Source organism: Penicillium crustosum, assembly GCF_028827405.1.
Source record: "Penicillium crustosum strain IBT 35664 chromosome Unknown utg000001l_segment0_segment0, whole genome shotgun sequence".
NCBI classification, from domain to species: Eukaryota; Fungi; Ascomycota; class Eurotiomycetes; order Eurotiales; family Aspergillaceae; genus Penicillium; species Penicillium crustosum.
In genome coordinates, this window is record NW_026623122.1 from 8,004,922 (window position 1) to 8,025,159 (window position 20,238).

The window sequence follows — 20,238 nt, forward strand, 5'->3', positions numbered from 1 at the left end:
TAATGTTGTAGTAGCGAGATGGCCGGGAGTTCCGTTCTAATTCCCGCTTAGTCATGTTCCGACTACAACAGAAATGAAATTGGACCAGTCGTTACTTTGAGGCAAAGGGCCTAGAGTACACTCAAGAATTTTAAATGGTACAGCATGATAGTGAATGAATTTTTAGACAATGATGAAGCCATCTGGGCTATGGAGATGAGGAGCTCAAGGCCTAGACTTACGGGTCAAGGGCTTTATCTCGGACCAGAGCTGAATTAAGCGATCCGCTTCCCGGAGATCCGAAAAGCCGAGGTACATATGCGGGCCTTCTCCAAATCCAGTTTCTGCATTACTAATTCTCACGGACGCAAACGGAAAATCCGATGGGCAACCCCTTCCTTATATTTCTGCCCTGGTGCGTCTACTTGGTTATCAAAATGCATCTTCAAAGGGGCCCGATGGGGTGCTGCTTTGATTTCCGCATCCTCGAGAAATTATATTAAGATCCAGAACATAGATTATTTCAGTGAATCCGTGATCAGCGTACTCTTAAACCTCCCAAAAGCCGAAATCCGAGAGAACCAATCAACTTTCTCATATTCCGAACCTCTCTCGGAAATTCTCTGATCAGGCTGTTTTTAAGGCCTGTTGGCCAATCGGCGAATCGGTCGGAACTGTTCTCTGGCAAATTCCCCAGGCCAAAAGTTCCTCCCAAGACTTGTCTCGGAAAAAAGAGCGACTTCTTTCCTACCCCTTGTTCAACCAATTAGCCCACCATGGACCACTCTCGGATCCCGTTGCCCCCAACGGAAGACAGCGTATCCCATATCTTGACGTTTCCCCAGGGGAGAAAACTGCCAGCCGTAAGTTAAGCGAGTTTCTCTTTTACAGTCTCATACGCTAAGTTCTGTGAAAACCCTTGAGTAGTGTGACTCATGCCACAGCAGAAAGGTATCTTCGGCTTCTGGCACTCATTACCTCTTCATCACTACAGGGCCTTTCTGAAATCTGGAATAATGACCTGCCTGGACAGATCAAATGTGACAGGGAACAAATCTGCCGCAGCTGCGCGGATAGTAAAATCCTTTGTCTACGAACGCGTCGAAGGAAGCGCCGTACCATCCCGTTAAAGTGAGTCCGTTGCATGTCAATTTTTGAATGCAATTTACTAAGGTTGCTATCAGCAAGAAAAGTTATTCGACCAACCCACGGGCATTGTCGCAGAATCTTGGTGAGACCACAGCACCTGGCGATTTGGGCCATTTTTCTTGCTTCCATGCTGCCAATATCACAGACCGGGGATTCAACGGGGCAAAGTCCTCGGTAGACGAGGGGGATGAGATATCCCAGAACCGAGCCAACCCTCAGTTGACAGCTTCTTCGCGGGTTAATACCAGCCCGGTATTCATACCTGACGATCCTACCTCCGACCTAGTTGAAACCAGGGACTGCACAAGCAATTTGATTCGACAGGAGCTTGCTTCCCATGGAAACCTTTCCCCAGACCAAGTCCACATCCTTGAGTCAGCTCTCTCGCTTGTTGGGAAATTTGCGTCCTCATCCCATAGTGTAGAAGATACACAGGATGAGCACCATGCAGATAATGAAGTACCTTCGACGGAACTTCCAATGGAAGTGTTTTATATGTTACTTCACGGTTCGTTATTCTCCATTTTTTTCCCTTCCAAAGCCCGTAAATAACCCCAGCACCGTTCAAAGAAGGGCCTCTTGGTCAAGAATCTGGATGGTATGCGAACTGGCCGGATCACATCTCGCCCAAGATCTTGGAACGCAATTGCTTGGCCCTGGGTAACCTCACCGTGGGAAGCCAACTTGCTCTTCAATACACATTGTGTATCCTTTCTAAAGCCACAATATTTGTCAGTCGCTGGCTACGCTTCTGTACATCTGAAGGTTTGGTGGACCGTCTCGAGCGATCAAGAAGGTCGTACATCGCTTCCGGTCTCCGATGTTTGAAAGAGATTGATTTCACCAGGACACCAAGTCTCCCAATGCTCCAAGCACTACTCTCAGGTGTATGCGTCCCTCTTGAAAATGGTGCATGAGATCCCTCTTTGTTGCTAATAATTAACAGGCTTCTCTTATACAGCTTCTCGGTGAAACTAGTCGCTCGTGGTTTTTGACTGCGTTAGCTGCTAGGAGCCTTGTGGCTCTAGGATATCACCACTTATCCCCAATTTTCCTTGCCAGCAACGACGGATCCGAAATTCGGCAGACTGTATATTGGTGCTATTACATGGATAAGACATTAAGCATGCTCCTGGTTCGACCATCCTCTTTACCGGACTTGCCGTTTGACCCAGCGACGTTGGTGCACCTCGACCCCAAGAACCCTTTGACTTATAAAGTAAAGATCCTGGTGCGACTCGCCCAAATCCAAGATTCCTATCTTGCTGCTCTGATTCGGAGGCAAAACAATCGCCCCTGCCCACCAGAGCTTATGGAATCTCTTCGACTGAAGCTAGCTTCTGTTCGCCAAGACATCCTAGAGGTAAACTAACTAGTTGACACCTTATTCACCTCAGTCTAACTTTCTTCAGTCTCGCTCTCGATACATCCACCTACCTGCTCTCAAAGCTGAGTGGGATGCTGTTGACTTTACATACTTCTCGATAGCCACCACTGTCCTTCGTCTCAATTCAATATCCTTGCATGATCAGGCCACACGTGAAGAGTGTGTACAATATGCACGGAAAGCTCTGTGGTCAATGCAAGAGTGTTGTGCACTTATCTCTAGTAACTCAAAATTCACGACAGATTATCTTTTCTGGTAAGGTCGGCCCTTTCCCCCAAGAACCACAGCCTCATTAGAATATAGGACCGTCCTCTTGTACCCTCTTACTCCTTTCTTTGTGATCTTCTGCAATTTTGTTGCTACTTCAAATTTTCATGATCTAATGCTTCTGAAAGACGCCACTGCAACGATTTCTAGTATCCCAGAGCATTTCCCATTCAGCAAAAACCTTCAAAAATTGTTGAGTCAATTAATCGCTCTTTGTTCGCATCTTGAGACCCCATGGAAGCACACCCAGATTGACGAAAGGGAGAAAGATCCAGGACCAAGTTGCAAAACACCACAATTGCCTCTTCCTTCTCCCATTACGACATCAAATGGGGCCGTGATTAGTGAACTGTCTCATATGAGAACGACATCCGACACATCTGTTACACCGGGTACAAACATGAGTCCGCAGGTTACCCTTGCATCGTTTGGACAAGAAGGCGCTCATGCTGAACCAAAAAGAAACTCGATCTGGGATGACGAGCGGCTGTGGGAGTTGTTCAGCGTTCAGCCGTCTGTAGAATGGTTTGATTCAGACTACTTCACGAATTTCATAAGCAGCTAAGCTTGAACGGTCATGTCGACTCCCCTATCTAAGAATAATTGGACAATGTTATGGTGTTTTCAGATGAAGCAGCCTGGAGATCGTTGTAGTAGCAACCGCACTGTATCTTGACCCTGGGCCCCTTGTCTAATACTTTGACAGTTTCGCGATGGCCTCCAGATAAAGCAGCTGGAGCAGCGTCACCATAGTTGCCACCATGTGGGTTGAAGTTTACATAAACAGAGATTGAATTGAGGAGCATCCACGGCAGAAACCAAGCATGGCGAGAAGATAAGGTTTGAGACTAAGGGTACATGTTTGTTTTCTACCCTTTAATTACAGTAGCAGGCATCCGCGAAGAAATGTTTCTTATCGTTAAATTGACTTCTTTTGCTGATGAACGATGACACAGCCGCTGGTCATATTAGTACCAACGCAAGTTTGAATGTACGGTAGCTCTAATTGAGAATAGGAGGATCCCTCTGAGCGCTTTGCGTTCAGAAGATTCATACTTGTGCTCTCCAACTCGCCAGATTCAACGTATATTTGTATGCCACAGGTGCCGATCGTTTCTGCCCATAGGTAAATATAATGTCCCATGCTGGGGGCTTTGATATGTTGCCCCGCCCCCTGTGGGTGAAACCATACTCAACATAGCGGTACATCCAACAGTACACCAGCCAGTCAATTTTCGGGCCCTATACAAGTTCTCCCTAAACATACCGCAACTTTGAGGCATGTTTTCAGGTGTCACTCACCTAGCACCTTCCCAATCCCACTTGGCACAATCGACCTCCATGTATGCTCGTATTCTATAGACCCACCATCCAATTTCCCGGTCTACAGAAATGAGGGATTTGAGAACGTCACCCCGGTGCTATTGTTGGCCTTACTCACATTCAAGGTCCTCGCACTCCTTTTCTAGTGCCTCTTCACAAATAGGATCAGGTAAGTCGATTCCAAGACAGACAAATGGAGCTCCAAATCCTCGCAGAAGTCTCCAGGACCGTAATATATGTTTGCGCAAAGCCAAGAGCTCAGACATTGTCTTAAGGCCTGCCTGTCCTTATAGAATACCAGGCAAGGCCAAGCGGCTCAATCCACTCATGGTGTTGCATACTGTATTATGATCTGAGAGGTATTAAGATACCAATGTTTAGATATTCACATCCAAGGTAGGTATTTTATGAAATATCATACTCTAGAACGGGAAAGAGGTGTATGCCGTATCTTGTATGTTGAAAATACTCTCAGCCCATCTCCGCAATATCTTACTACTCCAACCATTTTACCACGGGTCTAGCCTTGGGCTGGGGAAAACGAAAGATATATTTACTGCAAGGAAAAAAGAATAACATGTGTTGATTGACAAGCAGTATCATAGATCCTTCACGACTCATGTTGTCTACTGCCATCTAGGTTGGGAAACGTACTTTCGAGAAAATTGGAGATCTGAGGTAACTCTAGGGTGAGGTCTAGATTGCCACCAAGAAGATCAACTGGCTCGACTGAAGGACCAGAAAGCTCGCCCATTTCACTCCGTGACAAATCCTGCAACCAGGGAAAGAGGGCATCGTCGAAAGGTTCCGACTGGAAAGAGTCGGCGGCGCAGGGAACGGCATCCATGAAACCAGAGCTCGCCATATTACTGGTACCGAGCTCGTTTGAATTTTCCTATAGCGAAGGCCGTGGCCAAGTTTCTTGCTGCGAATCATAGCATGCCGCCGGTTCAGATTCACTAGCAAAAAAGCCACCATTGCTGGTTGCAACTAGGTCAAGGATGATCTTCCGCGTTATTTGAATTGCAGGGAGCCTGGCCACCGAAATTCCGCGCTCAATGGCACACAGATAGCCGATGAGCATCGCACCGCGCGAGCCAATTCCTGATGTATCGGCCCGGGTAAGGAGCAATGTCTGAAGTTCGGCCAATCCCTTCCGTCGAGAAGAAATATTTGGAAACACTCTCTTTTGAGAGGCCGCATGGATAAGATCAAGGGATAGTACGATCCCTGCAGCAACAAGCCAAAGGGTGGTTGTCCACAAGCGATAGAACGTGGGTTGTAACCCACGGTTAGACAGATCTATTATTGTCTCAGAGGCCTGTATATAAGCTGTGTAAGATTTTCTGTAAGCTGAGTCTTTGAATAACCTCACAAAGTATGCTCTGTGGATTAAATATGTGCGGTAGGCGAGCAACATTCCTATCACTCTTCCGGTATTGACCAATCCTAGGGGAACAGCAGTTGATTGCATTGCGCGTTGCAAGTCTAGAGGAAGACTTTGGGATATCCGTTCGAGATCAAGCGATAAAGATAGAACTGCCTCATACGGGGGATTCTGATTAGGAAGAAGGTTTCCGTACAGTTTGTATAATATTTCTGACGATTTGCAGCATGCAAGAAAAAAGGTCAACGAATGTGTGCCAGAGCTATGGGCAGCAGATGCTCCGTTGTCTGTCAGATCTGGCAATACTGTATTAAATTGAGTGGGGGAAATTGCTATTATGAAAGGTGTCAGTGAGCGTTATAAGGAAACTAACGACTTTAACTGACATGTATATCGGTGATATGGCAAAAAGTACCATTCTGCCTCGACAATGTGCCACCACACACGGCGACCTATCTCGCGTTGAAGAAGATTTTCCTCTGAAAGAGCTTGGGAATTACCCAAAATGTGCAAGTTCATTGCCCGGGCCATGCCGAGGACAAGGCTACCCATGGAAACATGGATGAGCGTATTCCCCGACAAATGAAACGCATGATTCAATGTCAGAATTGTCTCACAGGCTGTAAGAGAAGGATGAGTCAATCCATTACACCGAAAGAAGGTGGCAACGCTACTATCGAACCAAACTTTAGAAAGTCTTTACAGCTCTTGATGGTCGAACCCTCTCAATTGAGCCTGCTCCTCGTCCAAGAAGAATGCCGATGTACTCAGCACGGCGAAGAGTAGTGCTAGCACCATACCATCCTGTGGTTTCTGCTGCTCGTAATCTGTCCAAAAGGTATCATGCTGTTGTACCAAAGTAGGCTGATGCAAGCATGCACACAGATAGTCAAGGTGCTCACAGTACCATTTGAGCAGTTTTTGAGATTCATGCCGCCGCGGAAGGGCCAGCAGACATGTTGAGAATGGTATAGACGAGAACCATCGAGAAGGCACAGACTCTGAGGGTCTCCTGCCCGCAAGTAAAAGCGAACTACCCTGCCATCTCCGCTTTTCTCCAATCCCCAGCGCAGCTTCTTCTATGGCACCGGCAAGCCCATTCTCATTGAACTCCTCGGCATCGGTAAACTGAGGTTGCGGCGTACTGCTCCGTAGTGAGATAGCAGACTCTACCCGCTCCAACCGGCTGCGTAGGCTGTCGAGCTCAGCCTGAATCGCAGGCGGCACCGTCGAGCTGTATCTCGTCTGAACTTGATGCTTGGCTGGCAAAGGCAGCTGCCGGCGACACAATTCTGCCTCGCCCCTCTCTATACAAGCGCGGCATGGTATTTTTCTGTCACATTTAATCTTGCGCCGGCTGCATTCGCGGCAACTTTTAAGACATCTCTGTCGTGGCTCTTTATGTAGGCTTGTCTCAGTATTTTCTTCTTCGGTTAGGCTAGACACTGCGGAAAGCCTCGGTTGGATAAGGGGGTAAGAGTCTGGCATGGTGAAAATTCCATCAAGCACAATAGTTACCCTTGTTCGCTCCGTCTCTGATTCTGCCCGCTACGGTAATAATCAAAGGCGGTGAGATTTTCTAAGCGAGCTGACCGGATGGATCCCATTTACAGCGGACTTATTACGGAGTATAGGGATCACACAAGCCCACATCCCAATGCCTTCACCGCTTCTTCACCGCCTCTTCTTCCGCCCTCATATCTAACTACCCTCATGCCGATGTAGCTTATCCGTGCCTTTCTGCCCGCCCAAACTGTTGCCTCGGCTATGCGGGATTCATCAAAATCGCTAGATTTACGCATCTTTAGTGGTTGAATTGGCAAGTAGGCTACTAGTACAAAAATGCCCGGGGTTGCGGAAAGCCCAGGAACCCGGCCCCCCAAACCCGGTTAAGAGTGATTATAAAGAAATGAGAAGGAAGCAATTCTCATGCGACTGGCAATATCTGAGTTCAGCAATTTAACTAGGTATGTACGGATATTCAGGCTCGGATCAGAAGAGATTTCAAACTTGTTCTTTCTAACTAGTAAAACATGAGGGTTTTATAATATGATGGGGAAATTCAATCAACAAGAAGGAAAGTAGAATGTTGGGATTCCCATTGCTTCTCCTTCGAAAGACGGATAATCAATGCGATCATTGATAGGCTTCCGCAGAACCCAACCGGACCCGGACCCAACCCGGACCCAACCCGGGTTTGGGTTGGGTCCGGGTCCAAAATCTCAACCCAGCGCTGGGTTCTGGGTTACTACCCTCAACCCGGACCCATACTGGGGCCCCAATTGGGTTACAAATAAGACAAATATACCAAGGAATCCTCACTGCATAATTTATACAATCTCTTATTGTAATTTTGGGTATTTCTCTTGCATCTTATCTATATCAAGAGTATGTAGATTTAGGGTAGGAAGATAATATTTTAGCTAACTAGTGATACTGGAAATTATCATCATCTCGCTGTTTACGCTTCCGTCCTGATAATCGGAGCTGCGTACCATTATCCGGTAGCTTAGGCTCAATCATATCATCTTCAATATCCTCTATCGCCTTATTCTCCTTATCCCCTTTATCTAGCTCTTCAGTATCACTAATTGGGTCTACTTCAACCCCATCGGGTCTCTCATCCTTCTCTTCCTTCGCCACTTCAATTTCGTCTTGTGTAAAAAACTCTTCAAGTCGCTTAGCCTCTTGCTCCTCAAGATCGAATCTTGAAGTACAAAGGAACATCATAAGCTCTTGGATTGTTTCGGACTTCATTCTTCCCCGGCGGTAATGACAGATATCTCGAGCGGTATTAAATAGTCGTTCAACACCAGCGCCTGTTGCTGGTATTGAGAGAATATCCCTTGCAAGAGCTGCAATAGCTGGAAAGCGGTGTTGATTCTCTCTCCAGAAACCAAGAGGCGCAATTTCAATCGTATCTATTAACTAGTTAGTAAAATATTAATATTATTTAGGGTTAACATACCACTATCGAGATATTGTGTTATCTCATCTGTGACTCCCGACAGCTGTCTTCTATTACTATTCAACATCTTATCAAGCTTCGAACTTGGTCGAGGTTGATTATAAGAAGGTTGCGAGTCTTGTATATGAGAAAGCCGATCTTGATATGGTACGAGAGCTTTTTGGAATGCCTGGCGATATTTATCGCGCCACTCTTGATCCCAGTCATCAGTTTGAAAGAATTGAAACTTATTCACAGGCGCAAGCATGGTACATATCGCAAAGATATACCCTCGGATATGATCAGTCTGAGAGTAATATTCGTCAAGCTTTAGTCGACTAGCTTCGAGCGCATCAAGCATCTGTTTCTTCCATAGAACACGCTTCCGTCTGAGCTGCTTCATTGACTGTTCAAGATGCTCAAAAAGCCGGTTGTATATCTTAAAAGTATAATGTGCAGTAATATCCCGAGTCTTTGAGAGTTGTAGAGTATAATCAAAGAATGGCTCCGTGATACAAAGAAGATAGTCAATTTGACGCCACTCTTCGGTATCTGGTAGCAGATCAAGACGAGCATACTCTTCACAAAAAGGGCCAAAAACAGACCGTAGTCTCTTCGCGCGGCGAAGCATTAGGAATGTTGAATTCCACCGGGTCTTCACATCTTGGATTGGGGCAATCTTGACTTTTTGGGGCTGGAGATTGTAAAAACTCTCCCGGCGCTGGGGACTAGCGTTCACATATATTGCAAGGTAACGAATCTTATTCAGCGTAGAAGAAATCCCTCGCTGCTGTTGTTGTGCATTCTGCTGGGCCATTTTAGACTGTTGATCAGTCCACTTTGTCTCTGTAGTCTCATTTTCTGGAACTGCCTTGATGTGTCCAAGAAGCTGGTTCAGGCTAAGTTGGATAACATGGGCAAGACAAGGAATTCGAATAACAATAACACCATCCGGTAAAACCTGTTGAAGGGATTCCATAAGAGTTTTGTTGTTTGATGCATTGTCTGTTGTCAGCCCAAACACCCTATCTTCGATTCCATGTTCTGTGAGGGTCTCTATCAGCGCACTACTTAGGTTTGCACCAGTATGCGCCCCATAAATAGGCTTGAAGTCTAGTAGCACCTCTCGATATACCCAGTCGCTATCAATGAAATAGCCAGTGATTGCCATAAACGCCTGTGAGAAGGGAGAGGTCCAGCAATCAAGGGCAATAGATATCTTTGAGTGAGATGGAAGCATCTGAAGCACACTCTGTTGCCGACTCTTAACTGTGCTTGATAGCCGACGACGAATTGTATCAGCAGAGGGGATAAACGGGGTGGATAGAGAGGTGCGAGCCATTTGAATTAGGCTCTGAAACGTTGGGTGCTCGATAAGTTGAAATGGGAGTCGATTAAGAGATAAGAAGGATAAAATCTCTTCCTCCCAGGCCTCTTGTGAGAAAGGAGCCTCGGTCGGAGTATCATCCTAAAAAAATTTAGTAAGGAGAATAAAAGATTAAGTTATAATAGAACATACAGCTTTGCTGAGGAATCTTGTGATCTCTAGCTTTGATCCACCCTTAGCCTTTCGACACCCTGCGCTCTTGATATGTTTTGACATTGTTGATGTGCCATGATATTGTGCTTTCCGGTCGCCCGTTGGATGAGGATGGATAGTGTAAGGATGCTCAAGAATCTGGCCGCAATTCTTACACATAACCTTTGGTGCCCCATCGATACTATTTGCAACCTGGTTAAACCTACCCCAAACATCAGACTGGTGGTTTGAGTCCCAATGGATCTTGCTCTTCCTTCCAAAATCAGTCTGTAACCACCAGTCGACCCATTCGGTATGAGTCATTTTGTCATAAAGAACAAATGCCTTTCTCCGATCGGGACCAACACGTAGAAGTGAGGTAGGAGGTATAAGGGGAATAATCGGACGAAGGAATTCGGAGTCAATAGAGTCGAGATCGAACGTCTGCTGGCTAGTGGATGGTTCAGGGGTACCAAGTCGGTTTGAAGGGGTAAGATAACCAAGATTGTCTATATCTCCATCATAAATCGAGGATGTCAAATTAGATTGCTGGCTCTGGGACATAATAGGCGAAATAAATAAATGATCAATTACGAGGGGAAGAATAAGAGAAGGGATTTACTTACAAAGGGCAGAAGACGTATTACCCTAGCTGTGAATAGAGAGCTGAACGATCAAGTCGTCGTTTATCAAAAGTACCTACTTCACTAGCATTTAATTGGTATATATTATAGGTTTAAGTGGGTTAGAGCCAGCATAACCCAGCAAAACCCAGCCAAAACCCAGCCAAACCCAGCCAAACCCAGCCAAACCCAGCAAAACCCAGCAAAACCCAGCAAAACCCAGCAAAACCCAGCAAAACCCAGCAAAACCCAGCAAAACCCAGCAAAACCCAGCAATTATAACGGGCTAATGCCGGTACTAAGGCTCAGGCTCTACCCGCGCTTACTGCTAGATCCCCTCAGCCAGAGTTTCTAACCGCGGTCAGAAACTAGGAGTATTAGTACTCGGGCTCTACCCGCGCTCACTGTAAGATCCCCTCAGCTAGAGTTTCTGACCGCGGTTAGAAAGTATAGTAGAATAAGGCTTTAATCGTATAATTAATTTTCTGACCGCGGTCAGAGATAGTAGTAGTCGAAAGGAGATCTCAACGTGTAAGGATAGAGTGACTACTTTACACTGTATTCAAAATATATTTCTACAACTTCAACCATGTCAGCAAACCTAAATTATCAAATACCACTACAACCATGATTATCTTTAATTTTTATTGGTAATAAACTAATATCTGGCCAATATAAAATGATATAAGTGTCTATTTAGTTTAGTCATATAAAGTTGATGTCGAATAAGTGAGTTCATATGGGTTCGATCTAAAACACAAAAAAATACGAAGATTACATGTTGATTATTTAGCAACTTTATGAACGCCAAGAGTTTGTTTTTATGCAAAGTTGGGTTTTACTGGGGCCCCATTGGGGGCCCAGCGCTGGGTCCGGGTCCGGGTCCGATATCTCGACCCAAACCCGGGTTGTGCGATAGACTAACAAAAGGTATAGTAGCAAAGTCTATTACAAGGGGATTTTGTTGATAGGCTCGGCCTTTAGGACTACTGCTTACAAATTCGGGTATAATTTTTTAATAGTAGCAGCTCATTATAGCCGGTTAGTGTGAAGGGCTGAAGCTTTATTGATTCAATTAGGCTAGGCCAACATGCTGTTTACATCAATCTTAGAGAAAAGGTAACTATCTACTGGCGATGGGGGTTTATGTATGTTATGGGCACGTGCCTCACGTGATCCAAGCCGGGCTCTGGCCCGTTACAGTACCCCCCTTTAGATTGATCCTCACAATAGGCACGATGATGTCGCCGTCGGCGTTGAAACGGTGCCGAGAGGGCCTCGGAACGGGCCCGTATCGTCGTTCGTAGTCATCAAGTGCTGAGCAGCTCTCAACCAGATCCAACCTCTCCCATGTCGTTTCTGCATATCCCACCCATTTCACCAGAACCTCAGTCTGTATTCCCCTACCAACTCGTTTCTCCCGTGTCGACAATATTTCTTCAACTTCGTACTCCAGCTCGCCATCGACTAGAACTGGGGGTGGCTGCGAATCGTCCACGATTTGTGACGGAAACGGGTCCGTTGCGGCAGGTCGAATCAACTCTACGTGGAAGACTGGGTGTATGCCAGAAGGCACATTGAGGCGCACAGTGTGGGACGTAGGCACCTCTTCAACTTGGTATTGTGCATGAATCCAGTCTAGTTTCTTCGACGGGCGCTGAGAGCGCACGTTTCGTAGGTTCAACCATACCCGATCTCCTACATGGTAGGTAGGTGCTGCTTGCCGAGATCGGTTTGTATGTTCCTGCTGCTTCTCCTGCGCTACTGCAATCGCTGACTGTGCCCAATCGGTGGCTTCTCGTAGTCGATTCACGAACGTTTCGCCAGCGCGTGCGGGCTGAGTCATCATTGTTCCGAGAGCGTTCGTACTACTGTCTTCGATTCCTAGGGGGTCGATATGATACCCATGGGTAAAGAAGAACGGGGATAAACCTGTTGAGGAGGCGTCTCGGTTGTTAATCGCGATAGCTACTATTGGTAGTAGCCCCATCCAGTCGTCCTGAGCGTAGGCAATGAACGTTCGCATGATCCGTTCGACCTCTTGGTTCGCTCGCTCTGTTGCTCCATCTGATTGGGGGTGGAAGGCGGTAGATAATCGTCGCTGAATCGATAGTTTCTCGCAGACGATTCGCCAGAACCCACCTACGAATTGCGAGCCTCGGTCGCTCGTGATCGTTAGCGGGAGTCCGTGGTGCATATAGAAATGCGTTAAGAAGACTTCCGCCACCCGTCCTGCCGTGATTTCTGTCATACCAATTAAGATGACCCCTTTTGTCAACCTATCCGTTATAACCAATAGATTCGTGGCTCCGTTTTCCTTCGACGGGGGTAGGTCTGTGATGAAATCCATTGCTATTTCGGCCCAGATTCGTTGGGGAATCGGTAACGGTTTTAACAACCCGTGTTTCGTATCGCGCCAGACTGTGCTCCTTCCACATACCGTACAGTTTCGTAGGAATCGTCGTACATCTTTGGCTGCGCCGGGCCAGAAGAACCGTCGAGATAATATCGAGTATGTGGCGTCTCGTCCTGGGTGCCCGGTGATATGAGAATCGTGAATCTTCTGGATGATCCCTGTGCGTAATGGCTCGCTGTCTGGGATCCATAATCGCTGGCGGAAACATAGTAGCCCTCGTTCATCGAGGTGACATTCCGATAGGCTAGTCTTCACGCCCGTTTCGGCGGCGATTCGGCGGTCTCCCTGCTGTAGAGCTTGGGAGTATAGCTGATATGTGCCATCTGTCGCCCTGCCCTTCTTCCATTCCTCCTGTAACTCGGGTTCTTCAAAGAGGGAAACTGGGGTATTGAAGTCTAATCGCGCTTCTTCCTCTGAGGCATCGGTGACTGCTTGTCTTGGTCTGCTCAGTCGAACCGAGACCTTTTCGAAGAGGGTTCGGAACCGATTCGATAGTCGTTCGTCAGTAGCATCCTGTGGTATATCTTGGCCCCGTCGTGAGAGTGCATCGGGAAGCACTGCGAGCTTCCCAGGCCGATAGTGTAACGTGAAGTCGAATTCTGCCATTAAGCCTGCCCATCTCATCTGCCGTTCACTAAGGTGCTGCGCTTTGTTGAAGTATCGTAGGTTTTTATGGTCCGTTACGATAGTGAATCGTGGGACCATCTTCAACTCGGGCCTCCATTCCCGTAGTGCGCGTATGATCGCTAGCAACTCCTTGTCGTGGATCTCGTAGTTCGACTCTGCTGGGGTCAATTTCTGCGAGATATAGGCACAGGGGGCCAACTGGCCGTCGTCTTGTCGTTGAGATAGTACAGCTCCCGTAGCCCATCCGGATGCATCGGTTTCTACTACCGTCTCTCTTTCTTCTTCGAAGTGTGCTAGGATTGGGGCGTTAATAAAGAGGTCCTTGAGTTCTGTGAAGGACTGCTGGCAAGCTTCATCCCATTGGAACACCACGTCCTTCTTCGTGAGCCGGGTCAACGGTGCCGATAAGGCAGCGAATCGGGGTATAAACGATCTATAGAAGTTGGCGAATCCGAGGAATCCGCGCACATCGCGTACTGATTTCGGGGCTTCCCACGCACGTATTGCTTCCACTTTCTTCGGGTCCACGTGAATTCCCTCGCCTGCACGGATAATGAATCCAAGGTATTTAACAGAGCTCTGTTCGAACTCCGACTTTCCAATGTCGCATTGCAACCCCGCGTCCTTAAGCTTCCGTAGCACTTCGTGTACTTTTCGGCGGTGATCTTCTATCGAACCGCTAGAGTAAATGATGATGTCGTCGACATACGCTGATACAAAGTCGTCGAGGTACTCTTGTAGGGTTTGGTTGATGAACCGTTGGAATGTCGCTGGCGCTCCGGTGAGGCCAAAAGGCGTAACATTCCACTCAAAGAGGCCGTATCGGGTACGAAACGCTGTCTTCCATTCCTCTCCTGGTGCTACCCGTACTTTGTGAAACGCTGCGATGATATCCAGTTTCGTAAACCACTTCGCTTTCGCCATATTCCGTAGGGTTTCTCGGATAAGGGGTAGTGGATAGCGATCTTTTACGCTTAGGTCGTTTAACCCCCTATAATCGACACAGAATCGAACTCCCCCGCCCGGTTTCCTCACTAGGAGTACTGGGGCGGCTGCGGGTGACTTGCTAACACGGATGAAGTTCTTATCCAGTAGATCTGTCAACGTTTTTCGTAGGTATAAAAGCTCCTCTTTATTCATTCCGTATAGTGGACCGTAAGGCGGGTGTTCTTCGTTACCATTTCGGTCGCGATTCAGTGGTATCTTATGGTCGATTCCAGGTCGATGTGGTGGTAGCTTATCAGCTAACTGTTGGCTAAAGACATCCAGCCATTGCCAGTACCGTTTCGGTAGCTTTTCCTTCAAATCGACATGCTTCTTAGGTCGTAGTGCTTTGTCGATATCGTCTAGCGTGACTTTCCCAATCTGTAGACGATCCGGTCGAGGGGTGCTATCGAATAGCTGCCGAATCGACTTGGCTGAAGCGCGGTTAACACGTAGTGCTTTTGCACCGACCGGTCCGATGGTCCTATTCTTTCGATTCCAGCATCTGGTTTTCTCTCTGGTTTTAGAGAAAATGTCCATATATCCTTTGTTCGGCGAGTATATTCCATCGACGTCCTTGATCCACGGGAGGCCAAGAATGATTTCGTCTATCTGGTCCTCAATGATATACGCAAAGATCGTACCGTTCTGGTGGCCGTGGATATCCGCATTGAAATACGTGACGTGGGTGATTCGGCCCTGATTCGCTACCACTCCGTCTAGCTGTCGGGGACGAATCTGTATGCGCGGAAGGTCGAGAGATTTAGCGAGTGCTCCATTTACTGTTGCGTAGCTTAGACAGCCATGATCGACTAGTGCTTCTGCAAACTGGATTCCATTCACTCTAACGTCAACTAGGAACGGTGGTTCCTCGCTTCTGTCTAGTTTCTCGACCCCCTTTCGCTCCTGCTCGCGGCTAAGAACAGGAGCTACTCGTTTTCCGACTCACTATTGGTCTGTACGCTCTCTTCTGTCGAACTAGGTTCGGTATCTTCCTCGACTACTGCTCGCGATTTATTGATACGGGCGGTTCGTTTATGTTTCGGCGGCTTTTCGCTACTGTCGCGATCCTCCTTCCTTTTCGGCTTGCTTGCCGCCACGCGGTTTTTCTGCTCTGGGCGTCTTGCTGGTAAGAGCGGGCACTCCGAAATCCAGCAGCCGGGCTTTCCACAACGTAGGCAGCGGCCTTCTTCCCGGCGGCTGCTTATCTCTTCTTCACTAACCCATTGTGCTCTCTTTGGTCGTTCGTGGCGTTCGCGACTGATTCGTCGGTGATTCGCGTGCGGATCGACGCGGTTTACCGATACCGTCGGGGTCCAATCCATTTCATCTACAGATTTCGTAGAGCGGCGAGTGGGCGGTTTACTTATGTTCAACGCGTCCATATCTGTGCTAATTTCGTGAAGACGGGAGATCAAGCCTTGGAAGGTGGCGGGTATACCACGATTCATCAGCGAATTGCTCATAGTTCGATTTAGGGAACCGAGCAAGATCTGTCGCTTAGCTTCGTCGGGCCATTCTAGTGCTCCAGCGTCGGCGAACTCCTTTTCTAGCCGTGGTAGGAATTTCGAGAAAGCCATACCTTCAGATTGATTGATCTGGTGAAGGCGTCGGGCAGCCCGTGCTTGTGCGTTTGGGTCACCATAGATCTTTTCTAGGTAATCTAGGAGCTCTTCCGGGGTGCCGTCGTTTCGTCGGTGTTTCACATACGTCCCGGTGTTCTTCCAGGCGAGCTTCTCTAGCCGGGAGAATACGTACATAAATTGTTCGTGTGTGGCACCAATGGCTTCGCCATCGACTGCCAGTTTGTTTTCCATCGTGATGCGCCATGTAGGCCAGTCATTTACACTTCCCGCGAATAACACTGGGTCGGGGAGTCTCGCTCTTGGTCGGCGGTAGGGCTCTCCGATACTCGACGGCGTTTCGGTGGCGGTTCGTACTTGTTCCGTGACCGTTTCGCTAGTGATCTCATCGGTTTGATTGCTGATGCCTTGTTGTGCTATCATCTCTTCGAGGCGGCGGATTCGCTCTCCTTGTGCGGCGGAGAGTCGTTCCTGGGTTGCCGCGTGCTGCTCTTGTGCAGTCACCATCCGCTGTTGGGAGGTAGTGAACTGCTCCATTGCTTCGCCATGGGCTTGTTGATTCCTCATCATCTGTTGCATTATAGCTTCCACCCACTGTGGGGGTGTACTCTGCTGAGCCTGAGGTTCCATGGTTACTGGTATTCTGTTGGTGCTTCGTCGCTGAATCGGGGGTGATTCAGGGGTAATTCTTCTGCTATGCCTAGGGATTGTCGCTTCTAGGGCTTTTCCGTTGGGGTCCGATGGTTTAACGATAAGAATCGGAAGATTGATGTATGTGAAGGGCTGAAGCTTTATTGATTCAATTAGGCTAGGCCAACATGCTGTTTACATCAATCTTAGAGAAAAGGTAACTATCTACTGGCGATGGGGGTTTATGTATGTTATGGGCACGTGCCTCACGTGATCCAAGCCGGGCTCTGGCCCGTTACAGTTAGAGATAATTGACAAAGAGGAGTAAGCCAACCTCGTACGGAGAATTTGGGAGGCCGCTATCCGTTAGGATGAAGTATCGGCACTTCCCCTCTACGTAGACCTTTTATAGAACTCTCTAGGGGCCCCAGATATGGAACTGGCAGACTATCTTCTGGAGCTAAGCACAAGATTCTTAGTTTAGAAATACCTCCGAAGGGAAGCAAATAAAGAGTAGTTTTATTATTATAGAACATACTACGCTAAGGTAAGTATACCTATTCAGCGGTTGTAAGAATATAGATTGACTACTTCCAGAATACGGATATAATCCGCGATAACCTAAAGAAAAAGCTAGCCAGAATTCCGGAATCGCTGTGGAATTTGCTCCGGTCAAGTTCCCCGATCAGAACAGCGGAGGAAGAGCTGATTACACTATTCAACAGCGCCCCGGTATATTCAGCTCCGAACTTATCTTTCGCTATAACGGTTTAGAGAGTTTTGAAATTATATATAGCTCTCTATAACAGTATAAAGTATACGATGTGACGGTTAGCGGGGCGCAGCATTCGGCTCCCATTGATCCGTCGCGCTGCCGCCCTCGACCGCCTGCCCAAGTCCGGTCGGCCAATGCCTTTCTAGGGATAGCGTATTTTGGTGGTACCTGTCTAGGTTTAGCGGGGCCCTGGCCGCTTTTACCGCCTGGTCCGCCAGCCGTCCATCTATAAAACACCGCTCTCCGTCCTCTCGAATTGACCACGCACTTTCTCTTCTTTGTTCCCTTCCCTTTCCTTGACCCCTTTTTTTCAGCTATTGAAAAAATTCGTGCGTCTTACAGCGCCACCTGGCGCTCTGACCCATCACCTCGCCGAAGATGCCGCTCGAACCGACGGTCAGGGCCGTTCTGGCCAGCGTTAGTTACAACCCAGTCCACAATTGCATCACTACAGCTACCACATGCCATGGTCTACGATGAGATGAGTCAATGTCAAGACATCTTGAGATACTGTCCTTCCCTGGGCCATAATAGGTCTTTCTGCACGAGTCCAGTGGTGCAAACTCTCACTCTCGCCCTCCTACTACCCTGGCTCGTGACCTCTATGGCAGGCATTTGTCGTCATCGTCGGGGTCTCCGAAACTTTCTCGCCCCATTGATGCCCCTCTGAAACAATAGACTCATTGAACAAGCCAATGGCGAAAATACCTCATTCATTCCCGGCTTCAATTTCTGTCTCTGCCTACATCATGGGACCAAAAGTGGATTGTTACGTGAATCACACGATCCTGTCCCTGATCCTGTTTCTCTTGGCGCATGGCGATCACAATGGAACAATTCGGAGGTGCCTTCGTCATGAATTATGGCCAGAGAGCCTTGCCAGTGAGTTATGTAATTGTCACTACACAATTGCTGCCGATGGTGATGAGTCGGATTAGCTTCAGCTTGTGGGATCTTGGCTACCGGTGAATTCGCGAGCTCCGCTAGTCATGATTCTGCATATAAAGGGTACCCTCATCCCCTATTCTTGACATTCAGATCGAAACCTCCCTTTTCCCCTTAATTCTATCCCATCATCTTCAACCCTTTCCTTCCCGTCCCCAATCGCTGTACCCTCTCCAGCCTGCTGTTAGACGAGCGTGCCCCGAATTACCCATCCCCAAGTCCAAACATCCCTTTCCCTCACGACAATGACAAGTGCAATTTATCGCCTGGATTCGTTTCGGCCCTGGAACCCTTTCCATGACAAACCACAGGCACTAACTTGTCGTTACCCAAGCCCCATCTCAATGACAGCCACCCAAGCTTCGGTGTCAGATGAAGTACCTGATATGCATACCTATGTCGACAAAGCTCAACGACATCCTCTTCCCGCACGGCCGCCGAAAGAGGTATGCTTGAATATTGAAGCTCAGTCACCTTTGCCATCGATCGTGCCCGAGTTCAGAACTCCACAGCAAACTATTACCGTGGAGAATAGGCACCGGAGTTCTACCCCACAGACCCCGGTGACCACAGCGCACATTGATCCCAAAATTCTGGATCATGCCTCTTGTTCAATTGCTAGACATCCCAGTAAATCTTCATCCTGCCAGGAGGAGGAGGAGGATGTTGATACTGCAAGCATTTCGGAAACGTCCTCTGTACTACCTTCCACCTTCGACAACGTACTTCCAGCCGAGAACCCTGGACAACATTTCCGAGCGGAGCTGGTGACTACGCATCGACAAACTGCATCTGTGACGAAGAGCTGTCATACTCGGAAAAACCCTATGAAAAGTGGCTCCAGTCGACGTGCTTTGCGAGAAACGACTTCTCACAACAGCCCCACTTTTTTCTCTGTTCGTTCTCAGTTCTTTGCTATGTCATTACAAGATCGATTGCAATTTGTATCCTGGTTATTCGAGGGCGCCCTATCCCAATGTGTCTCACAGCCCATGGGAGCGGATACAGCATCTGCATCGAATTGTGGAGCATTTGATCCAGATACCATGCACAATCTTGCGCACCCAACCCTCGACTGGTTCCCACATCAGGGATCCAGATTTGAACCACAGGTCCACGGAGATATACCACCTTGTGAAGCGGGCGAAAATGAACTAGAAGACGATCAGCTCGAATATGAGATTGAAAAGATCCTCACTCATAGAAGTGATGCGCATGGCTCTGTCTCATACCTTGTCAAGTGGAAAGGCTACGGTGATGCCGATGCGACTTGGGAACCAGGATATTCATTAAGGGATACGATTGCGTTAGAGAACTACGAGTTACAACGAGCTATCAAAGCGGACAGAGTCTATGAGACACCGGATTGCAGTCGCAAAGCTGATCGGGCGCGGAGCAAAGCCTTTGTCACCCGTCGGACGCACTCGATCGCCAAGGGTAGCAGCACGCGCAGCAATCCTATCATAAGGAAAGGTCTTGCATGGTCTCTGGAAGAAGTCGATTTTCTAACTAAGCTAAAAGCCCACAATGATCTTCCCTGGTCGGCTATCCATCGGAGATTCTCGCAGAAATTCCCTGGTCGGTCTAAAGGCTCTCTCCAAGTGTATTGGAGCACAAAGATGAAAGACAATCTACAAGAAACGAGATTTGTTCGATAGATACAGTCAGTTCCCCTGTCATCTGTAGTGAAAATGGAG

The 20,238-nt window shown here is 47.8% G+C and overlaps 7 protein-coding genes across 7 annotated transcripts; 2 read left to right on the top strand and 5 right to left on the bottom strand.

The window, feature by feature from the left end:
- Positions 1-755: 755 nt before the first annotated feature.
- On the top strand, positions 756-3,347 carry N7487_002989 (fungal specific transcription factor domain-containing protein; the record flags this gene model as incomplete). Its single annotated transcript, XM_056870736.1, has 7 exons — positions 756-842; positions 974-1,110; positions 1,164-1,636; positions 1,687-2,015; positions 2,090-2,491; positions 2,541-2,770; positions 2,819-3,347. The coding sequence occupies 7 exons, from the start codon at positions 756-758 to the stop codon at positions 3,345-3,347; spliced, it is 2,187 nt and encodes a 728-aa protein (XP_056735520.1).
- A 733-nt stretch (positions 3,348-4,080) lies between these two features.
- On the bottom strand, positions 4,081-4,371 carry N7487_002990 (uncharacterized protein; the record flags this gene model as incomplete). The annotated part of the gene is made up of 2 exons (XM_056870737.1): positions 4,081-4,166; positions 4,224-4,371. 2 exons carry the CDS (start codon positions 4,369-4,371, stop codon positions 4,081-4,083), a joined length of 234 nt encoding a protein of 77 aa, XP_056735521.1.
- A 344-nt stretch (positions 4,372-4,715) lies between these two features.
- N7487_002991 (uncharacterized protein) lies at positions 4,716-4,970 on the bottom strand (the record flags this gene model as incomplete). Its single annotated transcript, XM_056870738.1, is given in 2 exon segments — positions 4,716-4,741; positions 4,760-4,970. 2 exon segments carry the CDS (start codon positions 4,968-4,970, stop codon positions 4,716-4,718), a joined length of 237 nt encoding a protein of 78 aa, XP_056735522.1.
- A 30-nt stretch (positions 4,971-5,000) lies between these two features.
- Positions 5,001-5,579, bottom strand: N7487_002992 (uncharacterized protein; the record flags this gene model as incomplete). The annotated part of the gene is made up of 2 exons (XM_056870739.1): positions 5,001-5,426; positions 5,481-5,579. 2 exons carry the CDS (start codon positions 5,577-5,579, stop codon positions 5,001-5,003), a joined length of 525 nt encoding a protein of 174 aa, XP_056735523.1.
- Positions 5,580-6,191: 612 nt separating this feature from the next.
- Positions 6,192-6,980, bottom strand: N7487_002993 (uncharacterized protein; the record flags this gene model as incomplete). Its single annotated transcript, XM_056870740.1, has 1 exon — positions 6,192-6,980. The coding sequence occupies one exon, from the start codon at positions 6,978-6,980 to the stop codon at positions 6,192-6,194; it is 789 nt and encodes a 262-aa protein (XP_056735524.1).
- Positions 6,981-17,652: 10,672 nt separating this feature from the next.
- Positions 17,653-18,064, bottom strand: N7487_002994 (uncharacterized protein; the record flags this gene model as incomplete). The annotated part of the gene is made up of 2 exons (XM_056870741.1): positions 17,653-17,899; positions 17,937-18,064. The coding sequence occupies 2 exons, from the start codon at positions 18,062-18,064 to the stop codon at positions 17,653-17,655; spliced, it is 375 nt and encodes a 124-aa protein (XP_056735525.1).
- Positions 18,065-18,885: 821 nt separating this feature from the next.
- N7487_002995 (Chromo domain/shadow) lies at positions 18,886-20,199 on the top strand (the record flags this gene model as incomplete). Its single annotated transcript, XM_056870742.1, has 1 exon — positions 18,886-20,199. One exon carries the CDS (start codon positions 18,886-18,888, stop codon positions 20,197-20,199), a length of 1,314 nt encoding a protein of 437 aa, XP_056735526.1.
- Between the last annotated feature and the right edge of the window lie 39 nt (positions 20,200-20,238).